This window comes from Trichosurus vulpecula, chromosome 4 (genome assembly GCF_011100635.1).
Source record: "Trichosurus vulpecula isolate mTriVul1 chromosome 4, mTriVul1.pri, whole genome shotgun sequence".
In the NCBI taxonomy this organism is placed as follows: domain Eukaryota; kingdom Metazoa; phylum Chordata; class Mammalia; order Diprotodontia; family Phalangeridae; genus Trichosurus; species Trichosurus vulpecula.
Window position 1 is genome coordinate 26,626,326 of NC_050576.1, and position 26,250 is coordinate 26,652,575.

The following is a 26,250-nucleotide window of genomic DNA, read 5'->3' on the forward strand; positions in this document are numbered from 1 at the left end:
AGACCCTTAAAGTCCTCGGGTCCCGGTGTGGGATATGGAAGGCACTGGAGGTCCTGGCCTCCAGTCCTGGCTCTGACACTTGTATATTACCTCCATCTCCAGGGGCCAGGACGGGGCTGGGGGACCGATTGGAAACAGTGGAAGGGCCCTTACCTGTTCAGCTTGGCTGTGGCCCCAAGTGGAGCGAGCTGCCCTGAGAGGGGCTGGCTCCTCGCCCTGGAGGCTCCAAGGCAGAGGTGGGACCCACTGTTGGGGGTTAGGAGGAAGGAGGTTCCTTTGGGCACCGCTTAAAGAACGCTTGTCCTCCTTTTATGGGAATTTATTGGGAGTTCATTCTGTGCCAGGCATGGGAATGTTGGAGTCCTTGAGAACAGGAATCATTTCATTTGTTCATTTGTATCCCCAGTGCTTAGCATGGTGCCTGGCACATGATAGGAGCTTTTATATAAGCTCCTGTTGTTCATTGATTTTGTTTTTTATTTGAATTAACATTATAAATGTTTATTGATTGATCCTATGAATCCAATAACTAGCACACAGTAGGAGCTTAATAAATGCTCGTTGATTAATTAGCTTATGGATCCAATACCTAGCACATAGTAGGAGCCTAATAAATGCTCATCGATTGACCTTATGAATCCAATACCTAGCACATAGTAGGAGCTTAATAAATGTTCATTAATTGATGATCCTATGAGTCTGGGATTCAGGATGCCTGGCACATAGTAGGCATATAATAAATGATTGATTGGTTGCTAGGGATCACTTCCATTTCTGAAATTCTGATCTTGTGACCCTGTGAGGACCTCAGCTTCCCCATCCAGAAAGGAAAAGGGCTGGACTAGACAGCTTGTGGTGGCATATGGCTGGATCCCGGGATCCTTGGGCATCCTGGCTGCCTGTTTCCAGCTGACTGATGGCCTTCCTAGATGGTGGCTCCTAGACCTGAGCCCCAGCCTGTCCTCAGCTGGGCCTTACCAGGGCCATAGGCTTGGCCCATCCCTAGTCCTGCCCACTTGTAGAGCCCAGATCACGGTGGCATCTTGGCTTATTTCTAGGTGAAGAAGGGCCCCTTGGGTCTGTCTGAGGGTGTCTGGGATCAGTGGGTGCATGGCGGGGGGCTTGTTACCAGCTGCCAGATGACACATGGGTGCTTTTTGTCTCTGCAGGCATGTTCCCTGGCTCTGGTGCCTCTCAGAATGGACTGACTTCCGGGATCCTGCCCCCTCCTCAGGACGGCCCCTCCAGGCACCACCCACTGGACTCCTCAGCCATGGCCAGCTCCCAGCACCACCTGTCCCCTCTGCCTGCAGCAGAGAGCACCAGGGAAGGGTAAGTGACCCCACACTTCAGGAACTGCCCCCTGCCCCCCTATACCATGCGTGTGGGCTCAGCTTGGAGGGAGGGAGGGTTAAATGGATAAATCCCCTCCCCCACAAAACCCCTCAATGATGGAGTGTCTTCACAGTTTATGTGTGTGTGTGTGTGTGTGTGTGTGTGTGTGTGTGTGTAAGTGTAATGAGGTTTGGTTAAGTGGAATAGCTACCATGTTCAGAAATGTCAGAGCTGGAGGGGCCTTAGAACAAGGGATGTCAGAGCTGGGAGGGGCCTTAGAACAGAGAATGTCAGAGCTGGGAGAGAGTTTAGAACAGAGAATGTCAGAGCTGGGAGGGAGCTTAGAACAGGGAATGTCAGAGCTGGGAGGGGCCTGAGAGCAGGGATCTCAGAGCTGGGAGGGAGCTTAGAACAGAGAATGGCAGAGCTGGGAAGGGCCTAAGAATATAGAATTTTAGAGTTGGGGGGACCTTAGGACAGGAACTATTGGAGCTAGCAGGCACCTTAGTGACTAATCTCATCAAATCCCCACTCAAAGAAAAGGGGAAACAGACCCAGGAAGGGAAGGCACTTGGCCTGGGTCACGCAGTGACGAGCCCAGGGCAGACCCCAGACTAGGACCCAGGCCTCTCCTCTCCAGGAGGAAGAAGCAGCGAGCTGTCTTGCATTCCTGTGGGCATGGGGGAGGATAGCCTTCTGGCCGAGGAATCCCCTGCCTGCCCCCTCCTCCCCAAGAAGCTCCCAGGTGGCCTCCCTCCATGGCCCAGCACTAATATTTATTTGCTTGGTGGACAAATTGCTTTGCTGCCCACTCCATAAACGCAGCTTCCTCATGCCCGCCTCCCACTGTCTCCCTGCACCCAGCCGCCCCCACAGGACCCACTGGCGGCTGTGCCCACAGCACACCCCGGTCCCCAGAATGCTGCTGTGAAACATCGGAGAGCCTTAAACTCGAAGTAATTGAAGGCAAATGCAGGCGTCCACAATGCCCCACGTTCTGCCTGCACAAATGTGCTTCACATTACAGCCAGCTAATTGGAGCTAAGTACTTAATGTGCTAATTGGAGGACGCTTAAGAAAAGTTTTCCTTGCAAATAAACAGAATTGGACTGTTCTGCTGTCTGCTGCCCCACCCCCTTCCCCCTCTGCGTCTCTGGAACCCTTAGTGCCGATCTGGCAGAGCTCGTTCTGGGCTAGAATTAGGGAATTTGGGTGGGGGGGGGGACTTGGTAAGAGTGAGAAGGACCCTTAGAAGCCATTCCCCTCATTTTTACAGGAGTGGAAACTGAGGCCCAGAGAAAGAAAGGGACTAACTTAAGTTTTTGTAGCTAATAAGTAACAAAGCTGAAATTAGTTTTTTCCCCACTTAATGGTATTTTTTCCAATTGCCTGTAAAGATAGTTTCAACATTCACTTTTATAAGATTTTGAGTTCTAAAGTTTTTCTTCCTCCCCTTCCCCCTCCCTAAGATGGCATAGGCCATTCACGTACAATCATAGTAAATGTATTTCCACATTGGTCATGTTATGAAAGAAGAATGAGAACCAAAGGGGAAAACCACAAGAAAGAAAAAAAACACAAAAAAGTGAAAATAATATGCTTCAATCTGTGTTCAGACTCCGTAGTTCTTTCTCTGGGTGTGGATGGCATTTTCCATCATGAGTCTTTTGGAGTTGTCTTAGAATCTTACATTGCTGAGCAGAGCTCAGTCTGTCAAAGTTGGTTATCACACAATGTGGCTGTTACTGTATACAGTGTTTTCCTGGTTCTGCTCACTTCACTCAGCGTCAGTTCGTGTAAGTCTTTCCAGGTTTTTCTGAAATCCACCTGCTCATCATTTCTTATTACATTGATATTACATCTGTTACACTGATAGACCACAACTTATTCAGCCATTCTCGGATTGATGGACGTCCTCTCAATTTACAGTTCTTTGCTATAAAGAGAGAGCTGCTATAAATATTTTGTACAAAAAGGTCTTTTTCTCCTTTCTTTGATCTCTTTGGAATACAGACCTAGTAGTGCTATTGCTGGATCAAAGGGTGTGCACAGTTTTATAGCCCTTTGGACATAGTTCCAAATTACGCTCCAGAATGGTTGGTTCAGTTCACAACTCCACCAACAATGATTAGTGTTCCAGTTGTGGACTGATGAGCTCAGAACAGTGGGAGTGCCAAGCCCTCCCTCGTCCTAGACACTAAACCTCGCTTAGTACAGCCTTCAAACCTCAGCTCTCTTCTCTGCCGCCATCCGTTAAATGTGGCTGAATCCTCTGGGTAGAGTCCTAGAATCTCACAGTTGGAGGGGGCCTCAGGGACCAGTTAGCCCAACCCATCCACTTACAGGAATCCCCTCCCAACACCTGCAACAATCGGTCATCCGGCTTCTGCGTGAATACTGCAGGGAGGAGGAACCTGCCGCCTCCCAAGGCAGCTCGTCCCCCTTTGGGATAGTTTTAAGTCATCTGTCTCCCTGCCCCTTCCTCCCTCCTTAGCTCTCTCTCCTCCAGAATTCTGCAGAAGACACCAGTAGCTTTCAGGAACCACCTTCACAGATTCTTTCAGCGTTCTCAGATATTTCCTGACTCTACGGCACCAGAGAGCTTTGGTGGACCCCTTAGACTAGAAGACTAAGCCATTTCAAAAATCTCTCTTAACTCCCTGGAAATTATTTTCAGACCTTGCCACATTCCTGAAAATGGTTGTTGTTCAGTCACTTTTCAGTCACATCTTCCTCTTCATGAAGATACTGGAGTGGTTTGCCATGTCCTTCTCCACTTCATTTTACAGATGAGGAAATGGAGGCAAACAGGGTGAAGTGACTTGCCGAGGGTCACACAGCTAGTAAGTGTCTGAGGTCAGATTTGAACTCAGGTCTTCCTGATTCCAGGCCTGCCACTCTACTTGCTGCCACCCTACTTGCTGCCACCTAGCTGCCCAGTTTTTACTTAGACCAACCTAAAAATTTAGAGCTGTCTAAAAACAGGCCAGCCTGTCTCAGTAGATAATAAGCTCCCCACCACTGGAAGTATCCAAGTTTGTTGGCTGAGCTTGTTGTCTTTCTGTCCTTTTCTCGGCATTGGGTAAATGGAGGACTTGGCCACGTGCTGGTTTTCCTTCATTCTGTCCACCACATCCTTGCCTGGTTGCTCCCCATGCCTGGGATGGACTCCTACTTTCCCTCTGCCTCTAATCCAGAGTCTCCTTCCGTCGGTCATTCAACAAGTGTTCATTAAGTACTTACTATGTGCCGGGCATCTGCTGAAGGCTGGGGATGGAAAGGAAAGCACACAAGGAGCCCACATTCTAGGTGGAGATGGCATGCAAATAACTGGGTAAATAGATCTATACAGAGTAGGGTGCAGATCACCGGAGCAGGGAAGGCATTAACCTCTGGGGGGAACCGCCTGAACTGAGTCTCCAAGGAAGCCAGGAAAACTAAGAGGTGGAGAGGAGGAGGGAGAGCATTCCAGGAAGGGGGCACATCCTGTGCAAATGCACCAAGTCGGGAGATGTGTCATGGGTGAAGAACAGCAGGGAGGCCAGTGAAAGCTGGACCATGGAGTGCATAGAGAAGGATGCAATGTAAGCAGGTAAAGATAGGACAGCTTGTGAAAGGTTTTAAATGCCAAGTGGAAGATTTTATATTTGATCCTGCAGGTCAGAGAGGACCACTGGAGGTGGTTGGGAGTGGGAGGGGGACATGGTTAGATCTACACTTTAAAGAAAATGACTTTAGCATATGAATGGAGGATGGGCTGTAGTGGGGAAAGACTTGAGGCAGGGACACTCCTCCCCTGCCCCCAGCAGCTGCCTCAATGGTCCAGGTGTGAGGTGATGAGCACCTGAGGATTGTGATAGTTGTGTCTGTGAGTGGAGGCTTGGACAGGATGTTCTCTGAGGTCCTTGACAGCTTAGATTGTCTAACGCAGGAACAGGGAACCTTGGGCCTCAAGGCCACATGTGGCCCTCCAGGTCCTCAAGTGAGGCCCTTTGACTGAATCCAAACTTCACAGAAGAAATCCCCCTAATAGGATTTGTTCTGTAAACTTGGACTCAATTAAAAAGCCACACCCGAGGACCTAGAAGGCCATGGCCCTGAGGCCACAGGTCCCCTACCCTTGGTTCTCTAGCATCCTTTCCTTCTGAGATCTAGACCCATTTTTTGCCAATAGCAAGTTTCTGTGACTTCCCACTAAGCCATTAAGGAGAACTGAGGCAGAAGGTACATCTACAATGATAAAACCACAGGTTATTATAGTTTGAGGATGATAAGGAAATTGGGAGATAATAAGAGGGGTGTGTTTGTCAAGCATTCCAAAACCATGGACAGTGTCAGTAATTTCGTGCAGTTACCAGTAATGGAGGTAGAAATACAGCACCTACAAATATCCCTTTATAACCAGGCCTTTTTTTTCTTTTTAATGACTTCCTTGGAGTGTGCTTCCAGTGACAAGATCCCTCCCAAGATCACTGATCCATCATAGGAATTTTGTTCTGTCCTGCCTGACTGATGGGGTGTTTGGGCTTAGACCCCAACTCCAAGATCACATTTCTCCCGAGCTTCAAAACCCTATCCCTGACAGTTTTCTCCCCAAGCCAAGGACACCATGCCTAGCAAATACTCAAGAGTGGGCCCCAGTAAGACAAACTACCTTTCCCCACAATTACTCATAAGCAGGCCCCCAGTAAAATAAACTGTCTTTCCCTATCACAAGCTGACCTCTGAAGAAATTCTCTTGTAAAATCAGGACCGTCTTGTAAGCACAGAATTATCACATATTGATTCCCAAAGTTATCCTAGTCAATCCAGAGGTCAAGCTATAGACATCAGCTCTCAAAGCTGTCTCACCACAGACGTAACAGACCCAAAGTGCACCCCTGAGAAGCCCCTTCCCCTGGTTTCCCCTAGTGAATGATGCCGGTGACCAAGGTTATAGACTGTCCCCTAATTAGCGTATCTGCCAGATAACCCGCTACTTTTCTTATATAAGCTTTGGCATCCTTCCTGTTAAGTTGCAAGTTCCTTAAGGAATTCAAGTTCCCCAAGGAGCGCTGCCCGCTATATTGGCATTACAATAGACCTTTGCCACCTTGACTTAAAGAATGCTTGAGTCTACAAATTCATTCCAGATGACCCTCTCCCATACTCCGGTCTCTGAGGGGTCCCTGAAACCCCCCTCAAACCTCATCATGATTTCCAAAAACATTGTTCTAATTTGCAGTAACACCAGCAACGTATAAGTGCATGTATTTCTCCAAAAGATTATGTATTGTCATCTTTTCCTTATTTTTGCCAGTTGGACGAGTGTGAGGTCACGCCTTAGAGGTCATTTCATTTGTATTCATTTGGTTATTAATGAGATTAAACATAGCATGTATGTCATTAGGTATAATTTATATTTTCTTTTCTGCTCCCTGCCGTTTCAGGACTCCAGGTTGGCCCATTGAGATTTCAATTCAGGAAATGTTTTTTTAAGCATCTCCTACATGAAACGTACTGTCCTAAGCCCTGGAAATATAAAGCTGAAAATGAAGCAATCCCCGTCCTTAAGCTTACATTCTACTGATGGGGGCTACATACAGTATGTAGATAAAGAAATAAACACAAGGTTTTGGCAGAGGGGGAGAATGCTAACAGGTGGGAGGATCCAGGAAAGCTTTACCAAGAAGGAGATGCCTGAGCAGAGCCTGGGAGGAAGATAAGAATTCTAAGAGAGAGGGTTGGCGAGAGAGAAGGCGTTGCAGACGTGGGGACCAGCTTCTACATGTGCTTGGAGGGGAAGGGTGGAAGGTAGGGAGACAGCTTGTAGTTTTGGCTGGAATGAAAAATGCATGAAGGAGACTGTTGTGAAACAGGCTTGGGAGCTAGATTGGGAAGGGCCTTCAGTGCCAGCCTGAGGAATTTGTCTTTTATCTGAGGGGTCTGTAGGGAGCCACCAAAGCCTTGAACAAAAGCATACCGTAGCCAGAAATGGACAGCTATAAAACATTAAATATGACAAAGTCCTTTTCCCTCCCATTTTAGAGATTTGTTTAATGGCACATTCTTAATAATGGAATTGCACCGTCAAAGGATAAGAATCAGTTTTATGACCCGTAGTGTCCTTACCAAACACTTTCTGGAAACATTGAATTAATTTGCAATAATACCAGCAGAGTATGTGTGGACTTCCTTCACCAGCATAGGTTTTATTTTTATATGTTTTTGCCAATTGGAAGGTTTTGACGTGGTATCTTAGACTTGTTTTAATTTGAGTTCCTTTGATTAATAGTGAGCTTAAACATTTTTTCAGGTCATTATTTACAATTTCTGTCCCTTCTTTCATGGGTTGTCTGTCCATTCAGCCATTTATGTTTTGGAGACTTGTAGCCACCCTTTTAGATTAGTATCAATTCCTTGTGAATCTGGTCTGCATCAGATCTCCTAGGTCATCTAATCCAATCTGACCTGCCCTCCACCATCTTTCTCAGTGACATTGGGAATGCATTATAATTCTTATGTGCATGTCCAGGAGTGATGGGAGATGAAGCTAAGAAAGAAGAGTGGTGACAGGCCAAGGCTAGCCAGACCCCTCCTGGGGAACACAAAACTACCTTGGGCTTCAGCCTGCTCCTTGAGCCCTCCTCCAGTGGCCCATCCCTCAAGACACTTCACAAACATCATCGTGGTAAAAGATAAATAAACAGCCAGCTCTCTAGCCGGTCGGGGCTGTATACACAGCTTCGCCTCATCCGTCACCTGTCCTTGCATTCCTGGGTAAGTACACGTAAAGAATTTTTACACTCAGGAGCCCGAGTGATGACAAGACGGGATCCCTCACTTCTTCAGCCCCCAAATGCTTCCCAGCCAACCTCCTTGTGTCACCTATCCCAGATGTGAATTATGGAGCCACCAAAGCAGCCAAGACACCAAGATCTCCCCCAGACTAGGGGACAAAAAGACTGCTCATGTTTGTGGGGCTTGATTTCAATCCCCTCCCCCTTTTGAGGTAGGGGGGAGGAGGGAGAAGGACTCATATTCTGGCCCCTCTTGCCAAAGTCAATGTCCAGTCCAGCATTCCCTGCTCCCAGAGGGTTTCCTAAGACATTTAAATAGTTGGACAGAATTATCTAATTTACTCACAAATGTTCTAAGAGGATCTGACTTCATTACTGAATATATTTATCCTGGCTCTCAGACATAGGTAGAGGGTTTGGTTGTATGTATATTAGATTTGTTTTTAGAGGGGTTTGAAGGCAGAGCCCTCCATGTGCCAGGACAGGTCATTTTATATTAATTTATATGTGTTTTCTTGAAAGCCAAATGTTTAACTTAGGCATGGTTGGGCCAACCGAGAATGGGCCTCCCCCAGTGGACTAGCTCCGTTTTCGTTCAGTATTTCATTTTTAAGACTTCAGGTAGCACCGTGTTCTTTCAACACACGTTATGGTGTCTGCTGTGAATAACGACAGGTTCTGTTTCATAGCAGCCACTTGTGAAGACAGTAAATCTGAATCTCTAGCAGGCTGGGATGGGAAAACAAACTTTGGCTACTCCTGGGTTGCGGGGGAGGCTCCATCCCCCTTGGGGTCAACTCCATCAGACCAAGGACTACCAGGGTGTGTCAGGGTAGGACATGAACATAGCAAGACTTCAAGGCTCATCATGAGTCCCCCACCACGGTGGGGAGGTTCAGTGGTGTGCTCAGAAGATAACTGGTTATGGAAGTCACTGGATGTCAGAGAACCTGGGTTCAAATCTGGGAAGAGCAGATAGAAGAGACCAGATAGAGAGAAGACATGAGTGCTCAAGGCAGGTCAGTCTTGAAGTCTTTGAGCTGTCTCCAAAGAGGAGGGGATTTTTTTCCTCCAAAACATAAAAAAAATCACCTTTCCCAGAACAGTAATTGACAGAGTATCGGTACTACCAATCTATATGCCTACTCTTGCACCAGCCTCCTGGTTGGCCTCCCTGCCTCCTGTCCCTCTTCAACTCAGCTGCGAAAGAGATCTTCCCAATGCACTGCTCAGTAAATCCCAGTGCCTTGCTGGTATTTCCAGAATCAAATATAAAGGCTTCTACCTGGCGTTTAATAGACTTCACAATCTGGCTCCAATCTACTTTCCAGCCCTCTTAAATATGACTCCCTTTCATACACTTTTATATTGATATAATCTCTCTTTCTTGTTGTTCTTTATGTCTCCCATCTCCACACTTTGTATTGGCAATCCAAATGGGCTCTTAGCACTTAATTCAACCAAGTGTCCTTGAAGAGTTTGGCCTTTATTTCCTTGATTAAATTAGGAGTCCTTGATGGCCTCCTTGCCTCAAGGGAAAGCTTAGTTTACATGGATTTGAGTGACATGTTTGTGGCATCAGAGGCTATTAGACCACGTGGGTTTAAGTTGCATTTTTGTGACGATTTTAGGTCACATGGGTGAGTTGCATGGGTGACTGCAAATGCTGCAAACTCAGGTTCTTTTGATCTGCTTTACTAAGGAAAGCAATGTTAAGGGGTTAACAATTTCAATTTAATCCAGCATTCAAATATCATTCACTTAGGTCAGGGGAAAAAGCCAGCACCCTGAACTTCAGAGCAAATACAAACAAATACAAACATACATTTATAAACAGACCAAATACATTTCATAGTTACCAACATCCGAGTTCAGCCAGGAGCTCGATAACGGCTGGCTCAGACGACGGTCACTACTGCTGCAAATCAGAGCTCCAAAAAAGAGAAAGTCAACCCCTGGTTCTGTATATCTTGTTCAGTGTCAAAGGTGAGTCACACATGCGACTCACCCATGTGACCTAAAATCGTCACAAAAATGTGCCTTAAACCCACGTGGTCTAAAAGTCTCTGATGTCACAAACATGTCACTCAAACCCATGTAAACTAGGCTTTCCCTTGAGGCAAGGAGGCCACCAAAGACTCCTAATTTAATCAAGGAAATAAAGGCCAAACTCTTCAAGGGCACTTAGTTGAATTAAGTGCTAAGAGCCGATTTTGATTACCAATACACACTGTTGCACTGGCTCACAGCTGGAATGCCCTCTCTACTCACCTCCTCCTCCTGTAATTCTCTGTTTTCTTCAAGGCTAAGCCAAATATCACCTTCTACATGAAGCTTTTCTTGATCCCTGCTGGCTTCATGTGCCTCTTTCCTAGATTACTTTCTATTTATTTTATTTCTGGTAGGACCAGGATAAGGGGTACACAGCATGACAGAGTGGAGTGAGATCTGAGCCACTGGTGGGAACACTCCCATCAATGAGATTGTGGATCCATTAAAATCTCTTGTCTAATTTTATCCATTCAGGAAACAGCAAAATCAGTTCATTTCAGTGCCTTTTCATTAAATGTCTCGCATTTATATGGCCCTGGGAGTGACACAAAGATGAATAAGGCCCGAAAGAGTAGGTGTGTAGCCCCACTTTCAGAGTTCACTACCCCAACCCTAATTCCTTGGGTAGGCTGGAACACCAGAGAGTGACTGACTTCTCCCCTCAGGAGTCTTGGGCTAGTTCTGAGGAGTTGGAGATTCCAGTACTATTACCTACAAGCCCCCATCTGGTGTGCCACTCACTATCAATTAGCCAGTTGATACTTCCCTCAAAGCCTTTTACTTGATCCTCACTTCCATCTGTCAGGGTCTCCGGATATGCTTGAACTCTGCCTTGTTCAGGGAAGTGAGTTATGAGTAATTGGGTTGTTTAGTAGAGCAATAGAGCTGAGCTTTACCTTTTCCTTCTCCACCATTGTGATCTTATTCCAGTTAGCTTTTACAAAAGGTTGTTTCCTGAGAGAGGATAGCAAGGGATAGAGATGATCAATAAATCCCCCCAAAAAACTAGAAGCACCCTTTCGGCATTTCTGGTGTCTGTGTGTGTGTACGTTGTTACAGGCAGATTCTGGAGGCTGGGAACTGGGTCTTTCCTCTGTGGCCCCAGAGCCTTGCGCACAGTGGGCGCTCCATAAATGCTGGTGGAGCTGAATTGAAATTAGGATCTTTCAGCACTTACAGCCTGTGCTTAGACTATAGATCCTATAGCCCCATTCGCAGGACCTTTGGGAGGGAAGGCCTTGCCAGAAGGTGCTAATCTTGATGTTTTAACACCTTGAAACTGGAGAAGCACAAATTGGCTGTAATAGACCCCAATCTCTCCTGTTAACACCTTGTTACCAGTTTGTTAATACTGTGAAGAAATGTGTCTCTAATAGGAGCTAATTCATTTTGTTAATAACTTAGATCCCTAGAATTCTGTATTGACTGCTGTCTTGGTGTAGAATCTCAGAGCTGGGAGGGCCCTTAGAACACAGGATGTCAGACCTGGGAGGGGCCTTAGAACAGGAAATGTCAGAGCTGGGAGTGGGATGGTCCCCAAATGCCTGGAAGACCCTGCCTCCTCACTTCTCCCTCCCAGAATCCTTCTCTTCATTTGAGACTCAGTTCAGGCACCAATTTTTCATGAAGCTTTTCTTGATCTCCCCTACCCTCAGCCCCGAGAGGCAGCCAGGGCTAGTGGTTAGGGACCTGTCCTGAAAGCCAGGCAGACCTGAGGTCAAGCCCTGCCTCTGACCTTCCTAGGTGCAGTGCTAACAGCAAGAGGAATCAGGGAAGGCCTCCTGGAGGAGGTGACCTTGGAAACCCAAACTAAGGCCGAGATTGCTCTGGGAATGATGCCTCAGGAGGTGTAGAGAGAGAGGAGTCTGGGGCAGGGGCAGCTGGAGCCAGGGCAGGGACTCCACAGCATGTTTTCATTTGGATTGTTCCCCACAGATGCCAGCCTAAGGAATCTGCCTCTCTGCCCGATCCAGCTTTTATTTCTGTAACGCTGCATGGGCTGCTGCGAAGGGCCTCCCCCAAGATTCCCCAGCTCAGGCTTGGCGGGGTGGTATCTTGTTTCAGCTTTCTTTGCCTCAGAGGAGACATCTGCAGGTCCTGGCAGGAGCTCCAGATTTAGGATCAGGAGCCCTGGCTGTAGCCCCTAACTCCCTGGGCAACCTTGAGAAATCCCCCTCCTCTTCTCTGGGACTCAGTTTCCTCCTCGGTAGGGTGACAAGGTCCGGCTCTCGGAGAAGGCTCTGAGGTCCCCTTCTTGCTCTCACTTTATATTAGAACATAGACTCGGGTTCAAGTGCTGCCCTTGACACATCCTGTCTGTAGAGCTGGAAAGACACTTAACTTTCCTGTGCTCCCAGGACACTCCGAGACAATTAAGTTGTAAAGGACTGACTCCCCTGCCTTCCTTCAAGACTCAGCTCAGATCCCTCCTCCTGCAGGAGGCCCATCCCAACGTCCCCCCCCCTTGTTGATGCCTTCCCTCGGAGATCATCTTGGATGTATCTGTTGCTCAGGCGTTTTCCAGTCATATCTGACTCTCCATGACCCCATTTGGGGTTTTCTTGGAAAAGATACTGGAGCAATTTCACATTCCCTTCTCCAGCTCATTTTACAGATAAGGAAACTGAGGCAAACAAGGTGAAGTGACTTGCCCAGGGTCACACAAGGTGCAGTGTCGGACTAGTACATGTGTGAGACTGGGTTTGAACTCAGGAAGGTGAGTCTTCCTGGCTCCAGGCCCAGCACCTAGCTGCCCATCTTGTATGTACCTCATCGTTTCTGTGTTGTCATGTCCCTATTAGACTGTGAGCTCCCTGAGGGCAGGGACCATGTTTTTGTCCTTCAAATAATATATGTAAAGGGATCAGCGTAGTGCCTGGTACACAGTAGGCTCTTAATAAATGCTTGTTCTCTTCCTTTCCCTTTGTATCCTTAGTGGTTTAGCACTGCCTGGGCTTATTGGCATATACTTGGCATCTAATCAATTCTTGTGGACTAAGTCACCAAAATCACAAATGAGGTTAAAAAACAAACACCAACAAAGTCGTTTGGGGAAGGGGGGGGTGCCGAGAGGGAGATCAGGATAGGCCTGTTGCAGAGGGTGGTGACTGAGCTGTGTCAGAGGAAGCTAGGGATTCTCCATGGTAGAAATGAGGACAGAGGCTCTTCTGGGCACAAGGAGCAGCCTGTACTAGGGAAGGAGATGGGGGACAGCCTGCCGTATGTAGGGGACCGCAAATAGCCAGTTTTGCTGGGACGCAGAGTATAGGAAAGAGAGTAAGGTGTAACAAGGCTAGAAACGAGGGAGGCTGAAGCCAGATTGTAAAGGACTTTGCTCTGCCAAATGGAAGAGTTGATGCTTAATCCTGCAGGTCCCTGGGGAGTCCCCGATACTTCTTCAGGAGGAGAGTACCACAGTTAGTGCTGTGCTTCAGCAGCATCAGTTTGGCAGCTGTAGGAAGGATTCTTTCTGAGTTCCTTAGTCCTCGTTGCTTTGAGGAAGTGGGTCAAGAAACCAGGGTTCTAGTTGATTAGACAGAACCTCTCTCAGGTCAGGATTTTCTGTGAATAAGTCAATCAGCAGATATTTAAGAAGCCCTTCCTGTATTCTGGTGACTATGCTAGGTCCCGGGCTACAAGGCGGACTTCCCTTTGTGGTTTGCCCCATCAGGAGCTGTCCAGTGCAGGAATGGGCTGGCCTGGTAGGTAGGTAGGTGTTGAGCTCCCCGTTACTGGAGGCCACAGGGTACTTTCTAGTATGTTTTAAAAAGAGTTTAAACCTTAAGGTCTGCGGAGCATTTGACGTGCACACTCTCACAGCCCTGTAAGGGAGCCACGGAGCTTCAGGTCTGAATGTCCCCATTTTACAGTGGAAGAAACTGACTCTCAGAGGAGTTGAGTGATTCGCCGATAGTGGCATAGCTAGTAGTATCAAGAGGCAGGATTTGAACCCAAGACTTCTTGATTCCAGTGGTCTGACACTGCACCAAACTGATGGCCTCCTATGGAATGGTTGAGCTGGAGAAGGCCCTGAGAGAAGATCCTTGAGGGCAGGGACAGTTTCCTTTTGGGTTTTGTATCCATCCCCAGCCCCTAGCAAGTGCTGGGCATGTAGTTAGCACTTAGCGCCTTTCTTGATTGACTGGGTAACCTTAGAGATTAGCTGATTTAGGAATTCTTAACCCTTTTTAATGTCACAGAGGCAGCCAGTCACTTACCCTTTGCCCATTTCCCCAGCTGTGAAATGGGGATAATAATTGCCCCTACCTCCCAGAACTGATGTGAGGATTAAATGTGACATATTTATAAAGCACTTACACAGTGCCTGGCACATAGTAGGTACTTCATAAATGCTTATTTCCTTCCTTTAGGTACCCAGCCTGGGGAGTCCATTGACTCCTTCATTCACATCATGTATTTAAAAGCATAAAATAAAGTACATACGACAAAGGAAATCCTAATGAGCTCCCGATGCAGGCTGGGTGCCCTCCTCTCAGGGAAGCAGCAGAAGGGAGTCTCCCTACACTGGTGGGTAATGAGCCCAGAATCCCTGGAGGTTCCTAACTCTGGGACGTTCCACACCTCCAGAACTCTAACTTCCTGATCTCCCCAATTTCTCACCTGTCAAACTGGATTCTGAAAAGGGCCCCTCGCTTACCAGCCTGGAATCCAAAGGGGTCCCTGTATTAGGAAGGCAGAGTTTATAATCTCAAAGAGGGTCATATATGTCTGAAAGGTTCGGAACTGCTAGATATAAGAAACTCTCAAGATAAGAGGCAGAAGAATCAAAGCATATATTTAGGCTCCACAGTAACAGATCCACAAACCAGCATCCCCATTTTGACATATTGATCAAAAGCTTCCAGGCCCAGTAAGTACGCCTCGAAAGAGTAACCAGGAGGCTACAGAGAAGCATGATTGTGTAAAGCAAAATCATGCTTCCCCCTCTATGGTAAAAAGATTACCCACTGGCCTCAAGTCCTTGTTCAGCTTCCTCCCGTAGGTCAGCTCTGCTACTGGCAGCTCCTGCTTCGGCTGTGGCTGTGGCTATAGCAGCCTCTGGCTCCAACGGAAGCTGTTTTTAACCATCCGGCTTCTGCGGGGGTGTAAGGTACGCCAGGGAAAGCACAGGTTCTTTCAATCTGCTTAAGCAAGGTGAAGGGGTTGACCAGGAAAGCACAGGTTCTTTCCATCAGCTTAAGCAAGGTGAAGGGGTTGACCAGGAAAGCACAGGTTCTTTCCATCAGCTTAAGCAAGGGAAGCAAGGTGAAGGGGCCGACAAGCTTACTCCAGTCCAACATACAAACAGCATTCAGTTCAGGGGATAAAGCCAAACTAGTCAAGGGCACTTGTTGACTAAGTGCTAAGGAGCCCATTTTTGGTTGCCAACACAGTCCCTCAGGACTCACTGCTATTAATTCTCAGGCTCTTCCCAGGTATTTATCAATATTTACGTATCTCCCCAGTCTTAAAAACTTGCTGCACCCTAAGTCCCCTCAGGCTGCTGTTCTACACCCTCCTCTCCTTCAGGCCTCCATCGCTAGGAAAGGCTGTCTACATTCCTCACCTCTCACTTCCTCCTTCCCCCCTTGCATTTCCAACCCCACGGCATGACTAGAACCCCTCTCCTCACTTAGCCAGACATCCAGTCTTCTGTTTTAGGGATCAGCCTTTAGTTTTTCTTTTGCTATTTAATGTGCCTGTCTCCCCCTGGGAGGGTGGGGAAGAGAAGGAGTAATCTTTGTCTGAAGGCCTCTAGTAAGGGGGGATCCATCCCCCCATTGGTGCCAGGTCCATTTCTGGCTAGCCCTTGTGTGAGGTCACATGGTGAGCAGCCTGTGTAAGAGACCTGCGGTCATATCCCCCTGCACCACCCTTCCCACCCCCCCAGCCAGTCTGTACAATAAGAGGGAAAGTCACTGCCAGGTGTGGAACTCAAGATGGGTATTATTCTAAGCTGACTTGGTATCGGTACACAGACCAGCGATTGACTAATGATGACCGGCCTCCTATATCATCGTGAATAGAGTGGACAAACATTTGTTAGATGTCAGCAAGGTAGGTCAGCAAGCATATGTTAAGTACCTACTATGTGCTGTCAAGCTCTGTGTTCAGTGTTGAGGGTATAAAGACAAAAACAGTTTAAAAAGACTGTGTGTGTGTGTGTACTTCTCCTGTGACTCTCTATGGGAAACCGTGACTCTCCGTAGGGCATGCATAGCTCAGCCTTAGCTGCAGCACCGTTTTTACAGCCCTTCAGAGGACCCGAAGAATCTCCCTCCATTGTGTCTCAGCTTCATGGGGGGAATCAGTCCTGGCTCTAATCTATTACACAAACGAACATTTCATCGTTTGGTTTACAAAGCTCTGAAGCTGGTAACCAGAACCAGATCTCCCCAACAGCTGAAACCATGTACCGGAGGGAGAGCCAAGAACTCGTAATTTATCTCAGGATTGGCCTTGGAAGTTCACAGAGGCTCAGCCATCTCCATCATCATCCTCTTCTTCCTCCTTTCCCTTCTTCCTCCTCTTCTTCCTCCTCCTCAAGATGCCTTTAAGACCTCCCTCCACTGGTCTCTTTTGTAGACTTGGAGCATGATGAACCCAAATAAAACCTTATGGCTGGGGATGCCAAGACATATCCAAGCTAGCCTTGGGACCTAGAATGTTCTAGCAGGGAGCCTGGTAGAGCCAAAGAAACCAAGGCTCAGACCCGTAACAGTGGCAGCACCGGTCAGAGGTAGAAGGTGGCTGGGTCTTCACTCCCAGGACCACCTCCTTCTTTCTCACATAATGGGGGGGGGTAGTAGAAAGATCATTAAACTTGGACATCTGGTTCTAAGCCCTGGTTTAGCACTATCACTTGGCAGCCGCCTTCTTTGCGATTCTTCCCCTACAGAGATCTCACCCTACCTAGATCATGGTGGATGTCGTCAGACATTCTCCCTGATTTCTTACGGAGTTCAGTAATGATTATAATAGCTAACAGAGATGAGACTCAAACCCATATTACTAGTAATAACAGAGTCGATTGTGAGCCGGCGCACAAGAACAGGGCATGTCAGAGCTGGGAGGGAGCTTAGAACAGGGCATGTCAGAGCTGGGAGGGAGCTTAGAAGAGGGCATGTCAGAGCTGGGAGGGAGCTTAGAACAGGGCATGTCAGAGCTGGGAGGGAACTTAGAACAGGGCATGTCAGAGCTGGGAGGGAACTTAGAACAGGGCATGTCGGAGCTGGGAGGGAGCTTAGAAGAGGGCATGTCGGAGCTGGGAGGGAGCTTAGAACAGGGCATGTCGGAGCTGGGAGGGAACTTAGAACAGGGCATGTCGGAGCTGGGAGGGGCCTTAGAAGAGGGCATGTCGGATCTGGGAGGGAGCTTAGAAGAGGGCATGTGGGAGCTGGGAGGGAGCTTAGAACAGGGCATGTCGGAGCTGGGAGGGAGCTTAGAACAGGGCATGTCGGAGCTGGGAGGGAGCTTAGAAGAGGGCATGTGGGAGCTGGGAGGGAGCTTAGAACAGGGCATGTCGGAGCTGGGAGGGGCCTTAGAAATCATTTAGTACAATCCCTTGGGTTTACATATGAGAACACGTAGGGCCAGGAACAAAAATGACTTGGCTGAGGCCATACAGTCAGTAAGTGACAAAGCCCGATTCTTGCCTGGCTCCTGAAGTCTCAGTCCAAGGCCCCTTGGCCTCCCTCCCCTTTCGCTGCTGGTGACTTTAGAGTTTCCCTGGGAAGCCGAAGCAGGGCGGCCCTGTCCATGTCAGAGGCGGCTCTTGGAGGCAGAGGGCAGCTGACGTGGAAGCCAGCTGGGATTCAGGCCTGGCCTCCAGCCCGAGGAGCCCTCTGTGCGCCTCTTCACTGGCAAGGGGAAAATACTCGCTTGACTGAAACAAATTGAAACTCTAAACTTGCTATCGGAGCCCGGTCATTAGAGCTAATGAGTTTGCTGCTTATGCAGCCAGACGGCGATGAGACGTTTTTAGTCTTATTACCCAGCGTAAGGAAGACAAGCTGGGCTGGGGAAGAGGAGGGCTTGCTCACACCTGGGGATCAGCCAGTTCCTGAAAAGGGGAGGGCTTAGGAGAGACCTTTGTCAAGGCTCCTGTGAATTCCAGGGAAGGGGCACTTTTTAGAATAAATCCTGACCGCCTAGATCCATAGAATGGCCCAGAGTTGGAGGAGGGAGATTAAGGGAACCTAGAACAATGTCAGATGTAGGAGGAACCTTGGAACAGGTGAATTTAGAACAGAAAATATTGAATTGGAACATAAAAATACAGGGGCTAAAAGGAAAGAATGTCAGAACCAGGAGGGACTTTAGAAAATAGAATGTGAGGACTCAGAAATTCAGAACAGACCGCCAGAGATTAAAGGGATTTTTGAAAATTAAACGTTATAGTCCAGAGCCCTGAATGTTAAACTAGAGTGTCAGAGTGTCCAGGGCCGTGCCTCCCAGCATCACTTGGCCTCCAGAGGCCCTCTCCAGTCCTTCGGACCAGTCTATCAAGTATACCTCTTCCTGTCTTCTTTTGCTCCTTCTTTCTGTCTCCTCATGGCTTTTAAAAATCTGCACTCAGATGTCAGTAGAAATACAGGTTTTTTCCAGCCAAAGATCTTGAAAGAGACCCTCACTACCACCACCGCCATGGGCGCCTCTGGGCTGTGACTCATGTTCCCTTTTCCACAATTCACCAATTTCTGTTTCCCTCCCCAGGCTCACTTCTAGCATCCTCAGTCCGCTGAAAGCGCTCCTCCCACCCGCCCTTCTGCAGAAACACCCACTGCCACCTGCACAGACCCACCCCCCTGGAGGGCAGCCCTTCCCACCACTTTCTAGCAAACCGTACCCACCGTTTCAGAACCCAGCAGCAGCACCCCCACTGCCCCCACAAGGTAAGAATGGTGACCCTCTGCTCTCTGAGCTTCTCCTGGGGGGAGCTCATCACCTTCTGCAGAGGTTAGTGGCGATCCCATCCCTGCCCTCAGGAATCTCATAGTCTCGAAGAAAGAAGACACACAAACGCAGAAAATGGTTGTTATAATAATTAATAACTCCCATTTCTCTTAGCCACTGAGGTTTACCAAGCACTTTGCCTAACACCAGCCCCCTCAGATGAGGAGCACAAAGGTTTTGATCCTGTTTTTCATGTAATCCTTCAGGCCATGTCCAGGATGGCCCCTTGTCTTCGGGGCCTGCCCATTGGGGTGGAGGGCCCCATTCTGTCAGGTTCTGAAGTGACAAGGCAGCTTGACAGAATCGATGGGGACTTCTTGGAACCTCAGGCTCCCAGGATTACCATCACATCTGGCCCCATAGGGCAAGCATCATAGAGAAGGATGAAGCCAGGCTTTTGAGGACACTGGGCAGGGAAGAAAGGCTGCCTGAGGGGGGCGGTCAGAGGCTTCACGGTGTGCAAACTGGACAGAGAGGACTCTGGAGAGGGGGCTGTGGAAAGGGTCCGGCGGGTGGGAGGGAAAGGGCATCTCTTTTTGTGGTGAACTATTGAGGATGTAACATGGGCATCCCCATGGGGTAATGATGTTCTCCAGACTTTGGGCATCAGCACAGGCTCATTACCCAGGGAACATGGCTTAGGAAAAGCATGAGGGAAACAGGTCAGGCATGAAGGGCCATGGAGGAGAGGAAACTGGCTTTTTCCCAGTGGGCTCTAATTAGGGAGCAGGGGATGGTGCTGGGCCCATTGACCTTTCACCCCAAGGTGCCAGATACTGTGGAGGAGCCTCATCAGCCTAGAAACTCACTGTGTGACCTTGAGTAAGTCACTCAGCTGCTCTGGGCCCCAGTTACCTTTTTGATAAAATAAGAGGCTGTGTCTAAATGATCTTTGAGGCTCCTCCCAGCCCTGACATCCCCTGTTCTCAGGCCCTTCCCAGCCCTGACATCCCCTGTTCCCAGGCCCCTCCCAGCCCTGACATTTTGTGTTCTAAGGCCCCTCCTAGCCCTGATATCTCCTCACATTCCCTGTTCTAAGGCCCCTCCCAGCTCTGACATTTTTAAGTCGGCCCGGCTTTATGATGTCACCAAACGAAACATCATTATGTTCCTACAAGGGAAATCACCCTAAAACCACAAGGGGGGTGTGGAGGGGCCTTTGCCAGCAGCAGAAACAAGTATACGGGCCAACTTGGGGTTTGAAACCGTTACAAACAGATTTTACCACTCTTGGTCTCAGATCTCAAAGAGGAAAACCACACTTCCCTCTCGAGCCAGCCCTAGGCTCCTGATTGGCCTTCATATTGCTGCAGAGAGACTGAACCTGGGCAGAGGACTGAGCCTCTCCCTCCCCAGTGCCTGCCATGGGCCAGGTCACAGAGAGAGCCCCGGCCAGAGCCCTCCTGGTATCAAATCCCAAATGGCCCTCTGGGGTTGTTCGGTTGTGCCCCCTCCTTGATGGATCGATTCCCTCTAACACATCGTTGGCTGGGGATCTGGCTTGAACACCTTGGGTAATGGGGACCTCACTGCCTCCTGACCACTCCAACCAGCATTCCAGCCAAAGGGGAGAATCACAGTGATGAAGGGAGGTTAGGGAAATCTGAGAACACAGGAAGAAAGCCAGGCCTGTTTGCAGACCACAACATTACCACATGTAATAATTGCATGTTTAATATTTTAGAGGGAAAAACTATGCAGCCACTGAAATGTTCCCCCTGCTTCCTACCTCCTAGCCCAGTAGCATCATAGTGCTACTTAGCAACCTTGGCTGGAGCAGCAGCTGTGTGAAGATCTCTGGGCTGAGTCCTCCCTGGGAGGGGCCTTAGAGGCCGGGTGGTCCAATGACTCCTTTTTTACAGATAAGGAAACTGAGGCCCAAATAGGTTACAGGAGCTGTCCAGGATCACAAAGGTCACAAGTCTGAACAGATAGCCTCCCGTGGAGCTCACAGCTTAGTAAGGGATGATTAGCTAGAAAGAGATGACTGCAGTGGAAGGTGTCTGGTGGCAGAGTGGGTAGAGGGGCAGACTCTTGGTTAAGAAGACACGGTCACATCTTGCCTCTGGTGTACAGTGACTTTGTCACTTTGGGCAAGTCACTTAACTTTTTGGTGCCCTGATTATATTAGTGAGGAGATCCAGCATTCTCCTATACTTGAAATCACAAGTTTAAACCCAAAAAAGAAAGAAGCATTAGGGGTGTGGCTTTGATGATGTCCTCAGGGAAGCTGGGTACCAAGCAGAGATCAGAAAAGAGCCCCCACCAGCGGTGCTTATAAAGGCTGCAGTGTAAGTCATTAGGTATGAAAAGGGAGTGAGGGCGTTCCAGGCCTGGAGTATTGACCTAAGGGGGGTGTTGGGAGTGTGTGTTCAGGAGTCAGAGAGAGGTAAGGATACATAAGGGAGGACAGGAAATGCTAAGAGTAGCTGGCATTGTCCCAGTCTTTTAAATTGCAAAGTGCTGCGGGTATCACATGATCACCTTGGCAGCTTAGTGCCCCACCCAGGATCCAGGGGTGTGGTCTGAGCCACCAGAGTGTCCCTTTGATATCTGCACCCAGTGAGGCCTGGCCCATACCCCGGAGCTGAAATCAAAGCTGTTCCCAAAGCCTACCTTTAGGGGCACAGTAGCCAGGATGGCAGCTTTGGATGAAGAAATGCTGGGAGGTGGGAGAGACACATGTGTCTCCTGCTCACACAGTGCTCCCTCTTGGTGCTCTCTCCCCAGGCTACCAAGGCAGCTTCCATTCCATCCAGAACTGTTTCCACTATGGTGACTGCTATAGGGCGGTGGAGCCAGTTGATGGCAGCAGTGGTGGTGGCGGGGATGGCCTGGCAGGAGAGCCCCATGGCTTTAATCCTCTTCGAGCCAACGGCTATCACACCCTCAGCGCCCCCTTGCCAGCCCAAGGTAACCGACACGGCTCACAGGGCACAGCTTGGGGTTCAAGGGAGGTCAATAAGTGTTTGGGCCTGCTAGTCATGAAACATTTATTAAGCACCTGTTGTGTGCAAAGCCCTGTACTGGGCAGGATACATGGGTTTGTAACAACAGTGTTACTAGCAGCTGCTGTGGAGGTGTAAGACCAACAACACCAGCACATAAGAGGGCCACTAGCACAGGTTCTTTGATCTGCTTTTCTAAGGAAAGCAACTTTAAGGGGTTTACAATCTCACTTTAATTAAATGTACATACATCATTCACTTAGTTCAGGGGGAAAAGTCAGCATTTGGAACTTCAGAGAAAACACAAACAGAAATTGCATAAACAGAACAAACAACACAGATCAGCAGACAGGGCTTCTGTCTGTCCATAGCAATACATACATAGTTACCAGAGAGAGCGAGAGAGAGAGAAGCACCAGTATCTGGGTTTTCAAAGTCAGGGGTGGGGTGCCTCTTAACGGCTACCCAGAGTCTCCACACGATCACGCTTCCAGTGAGTGAAACCCCAAAGCAGAATGCTAACCTCTGAGTATATGTATGCTCTTCTTCAGGGTCAGAGGGTGTCACAACCATGTGACTCAAACGCATATGACTTAGGCTTTCTTGTGACTTAAGCAGGTCATCAAAGACTCTTGATTCAGTCAGAGGCAAGACTCAAAGGCACTTGATTGCCTTAGTGCTGGGCTGGGAAGCACTCCAAAAAAAAAAACAGCAAAAAGTTCCACTTTGCTTGCCATTACTGGGCTAGATCCAGCACAGTTGGAAAACATCCCCTGCCCTCATGGAGCTGATCATCGGAGACAAGGCAGACGCTGTTCCGTTTCACTAACCTTTCTTTACTAAACGCTTGCTGTATGTGGAGCGGAGCCCTGGGCTGGGTTTGGGGGGAGACAGGCTGTTTAGGTAAAGCAGGATGCCTGGTCAGCAGATAAGACAAGAAGACTGTACTATAGAACGTCACAGGAGATGTGCGTTCATCATTTCCAGGGGAGGTGTGGAAGGGAAGCTTGTCGCTGACCAGGGCCTGCTGAGAGGGCTTTCTGCAGATCCAGAAGAAGGGTCAGAATGGTGCCTTTTTCTCATTCAGAGCCCTTGAAGGCTGGTTGAGGAATATGGACCTGAGTCAGTGATGGGGGGTCAGCACTTCCTGTAGGAGACAAGCCTGGAGCTGGATCTTGCAGGATAAGGAAGACTTGGGCAGGTGGGATAGACTAGGCACTAGTGGGTAAGAGACCTTCTTGGTGGAAACCTCCAGAGCACACAGCTGGTGGGTGTCAGAGCCTGGGCACAGATCAGGGCTCCCCAAGCACAGGCTGTGCGTGAGGACCTAGATGCCGGGGACATGGAGATAACAGACCCCATCCTCTGGCTGCTCACAGTCTGCTAAGTCCTTTCCTACCTTTCTAGTCTTCTTACACTTCCCAGTTTCCCTGAACTCTGGGATCCAGGTATACTGACCTACTGCATGTACATAGTACTTCACCTCCCAGCTCCATGTCTTTGCATTGGCTGTGCCCCTGCCTGGAATGCTGTCCCTTCTCATCTCCACCTTCTGGCTTCCTTCAGATCTAATCCTCGGCAGGAGACCTTTCTCAGGCCTAATCCAGGCTAGTGCCTTTGGTATGAGTCTAATTTACCCTGTATGTACGTGCATATGAATGTACAGAGTTTGTGTGTAGAGTATGACTATGAATTCATGAATCAGAGTACATTTCCTTTCACCTCCTAGAACATAAGCTCCCTGAGGGCAGGGACTGTTTCCTTTTCTTTGCATCCCCAGGGTTTAGCATAGTGCCTGACACATAGAAAATGCTTAACAAAGCTTTGTTGACTGACTGGCCCTCTCCAGTCCAGGGCGGGGCACTAGTCAATCGATATGCATTTATTGAGCACCTACTGTATGCCAGGCACTCAGGAATGAAGCCAGCTTGGTTTTAGTCACTTCTTGTGACCTTCTCACTGAAATCTCTTGGGTGGTTTGGGTCCCATTTGTTAGAATAATGTAATATTACAATAATGATTAAATCTAGTTATTAGCTCACATTTCTATACGAAATGTGAAAGTTTACAAGATTTCTTAGCATTAACTCTGTGAGGTGCAAAGGTTGTTTTCCCTGTTTGACAAATGAGGAAACAGAAGCCCAGGGTCCCACAGCTACTAGATGGCAAATCTGGGGCCCAGAATAAGGTTGCATGACTCCAGGCATAAGGCAGCTAGGAGGCGCTACAGTGGATAGAGCGCTGGGCCTGGAGTCAGGAAGACCTGAGTTCAAATGTAGCTTCAGATGCTTACTAGCTGTATGACCCTGGGCAAGTCACTTACTGGCTGTTTGCCTGAGTTTCCCCATCTGTAAAAGTGGGGATAATAGTAGCACCCATTGCCCAGGGTTGTCGTGAAGATCACATGGGATAATTTTTGTAAGTCACTCTGCAAACCTTAGAGCAATATAGAAGCGTTAGCTGTTGTCGCTTGTTTGTGGTTTCATGCCGTGTCCCCTATTAAATGTTTGCTCTTGACCACAGGGATTTGCCTTTCTTTGTATCTCCAGTGTAACGTAGCACAGTGCCTGGCACGCAGTAGGCGCTTAATAAATGCTTGTTGACCAACTGACCTCATGCTCTTTTCCCTTGTCTCCGGGCAGGCTACGACACCCTGCCTGACGGCCCATGTGGACCCCAGGAAGCAGGCAGCACCAGCCCAGATGAGAACGGCTTCTTCCCCAATGGCTCGTTTGACCCCTGTTTGAATTCCCTCCCCTCCATCTACACCGACACCTAAGGCCCAGCCTGGCCCCAGCCAGGCCCCCCATCTCACTCCCTCTCATTGTATCCCTGCTAAGGCCCAGCCTGGTCTTTCAGGCCCGCATATGTAGCTCGGGCTGGAAGCCTGTATGAGCTCCAATAAACCCAAGCCCAGACAGATCCCCAGCTTCCCAAACCAACACTAACTCCCCCCTGGGAGCCACGGATGGGCCGAGAGCTGTGGACCGGCACCCTGCCGGGATGCTGCCGCAGGAGGAGGCCCCACAAATCCCTGCCCAAGTAGATGACACAGTGCCCAGAAAGGACACTCCCCTGGATGCCAGAGACAGCCAAGGACCCGCCTTAAAATTATCTGGACTTTTTTTTAATTTTAAGATCGCAGACCTCATGTATATAAATTGTACATAACTGACATCCATTTCCTCAGCTGGTTTTATATGTTCAGTTTTACAAGAAAGCATTAAAAACTGGAAACATGCAAACAGTGACTGCACCCCTCTGTGTCTTGGGAAACAACGGGGAGAAGCGAACTAGAACAGAAGGTGTCCTGGGGCTCCCTCCTAAGCCCGGGCCTCGGGGTGGGGGTGGGGGAGAGTCTCAAGAAACAAACGTTTCTGGCTTGGAAACGCGTACAGTGGGAAGAATCTCGCGCTGAGATGGGCTCCTGCTTCTGTCGCTGACTCGCTGTCAGACCTTGGCTGGGTGGACTTCATCTCTCTGGGCCTCAGCTTCCCCGTCCATTAAGTGGGAGTAATCCCTAACCTGTAGGAATGTTAGGAGCACCCACTGAGAACATGGATGGACGAGGACTTTAGGAAGTGTAAAATGTTTTCATCACCATGTTTTATCAATGGTAGTGGAGATACGAGACAGCATGAAACGTGTGACTGTTTTATGTGTATGCACGCGTGTTACATGCATAGCTAGGTCGTCCCAAAAGTCCTGGTGCGGTTGTAAGCCTTAACAGCTTAATAGCAGAGTCGAGGAGAGGTCCCTGGGCGCCGGGCTGGAGACGGCCTTCCGTGGCAAGGTCAGCCACTATGAGCAACAGTAAAAACGATGATTAGCGTTTGTAGAATACATTTACTTATATATATTAAATATACACATATACATATGTAATGTTTATATATATTACATAGTATATATTGTATATATATCACCTAATATATAAAGGGCTCTGTACCTAGGCCATCTCATTGGATTGTCACAAAAACAAGGTGAGGCGGATGCCGTTATCCCCATTTTACGGGTGAAGAAACTGAGGCTGAGAACGTTTATACCCCTTGCCCTTGGTCACAAAAGCAGCATTTGAACTCAGGTCTTCCTAACTCCAAGGCCATCGCTTTACCCAATGTGCCACCTTTTGTTGTTGGGTCATTTCCTCATGATTCCATTTGGGGTTTTCTTGGCAGAGA

At 48.6% G+C, this 26,250-nt stretch overlaps 1 protein-coding gene across 1 annotated transcript in view; it reads left to right on the top strand.

The window, feature by feature from the left end:
* GLIS1 (GLIS family zinc finger 1) overlaps nt 1-24,874 on the top strand; it is a 135,014-nt gene extending 110,140 nt beyond the window's left edge. The window contains exons 11-15 of the mRNA XM_036755442.1: nt 1,170-1,332; nt 11,239-11,250; nt 18,882-19,060; nt 21,852-22,034; nt 24,712-24,874. Of these exons, the coding sequence (XP_036611337.1) occupies nt 1,170-1,332; nt 11,239-11,250; nt 18,882-19,060; nt 21,852-22,034; nt 24,712-24,848 (674 nt within the window). The 3' untranslated portion in view covers nt 24,849-24,874. The remainder of the gene's footprint in view (nt 1-1,169; nt 1,333-11,238; nt 11,251-18,881; nt 19,061-21,851; nt 22,035-24,711) is intronic.
* The last annotated feature ends 1,376 nt before the right edge of the window (nt 24,875-26,250 follow it).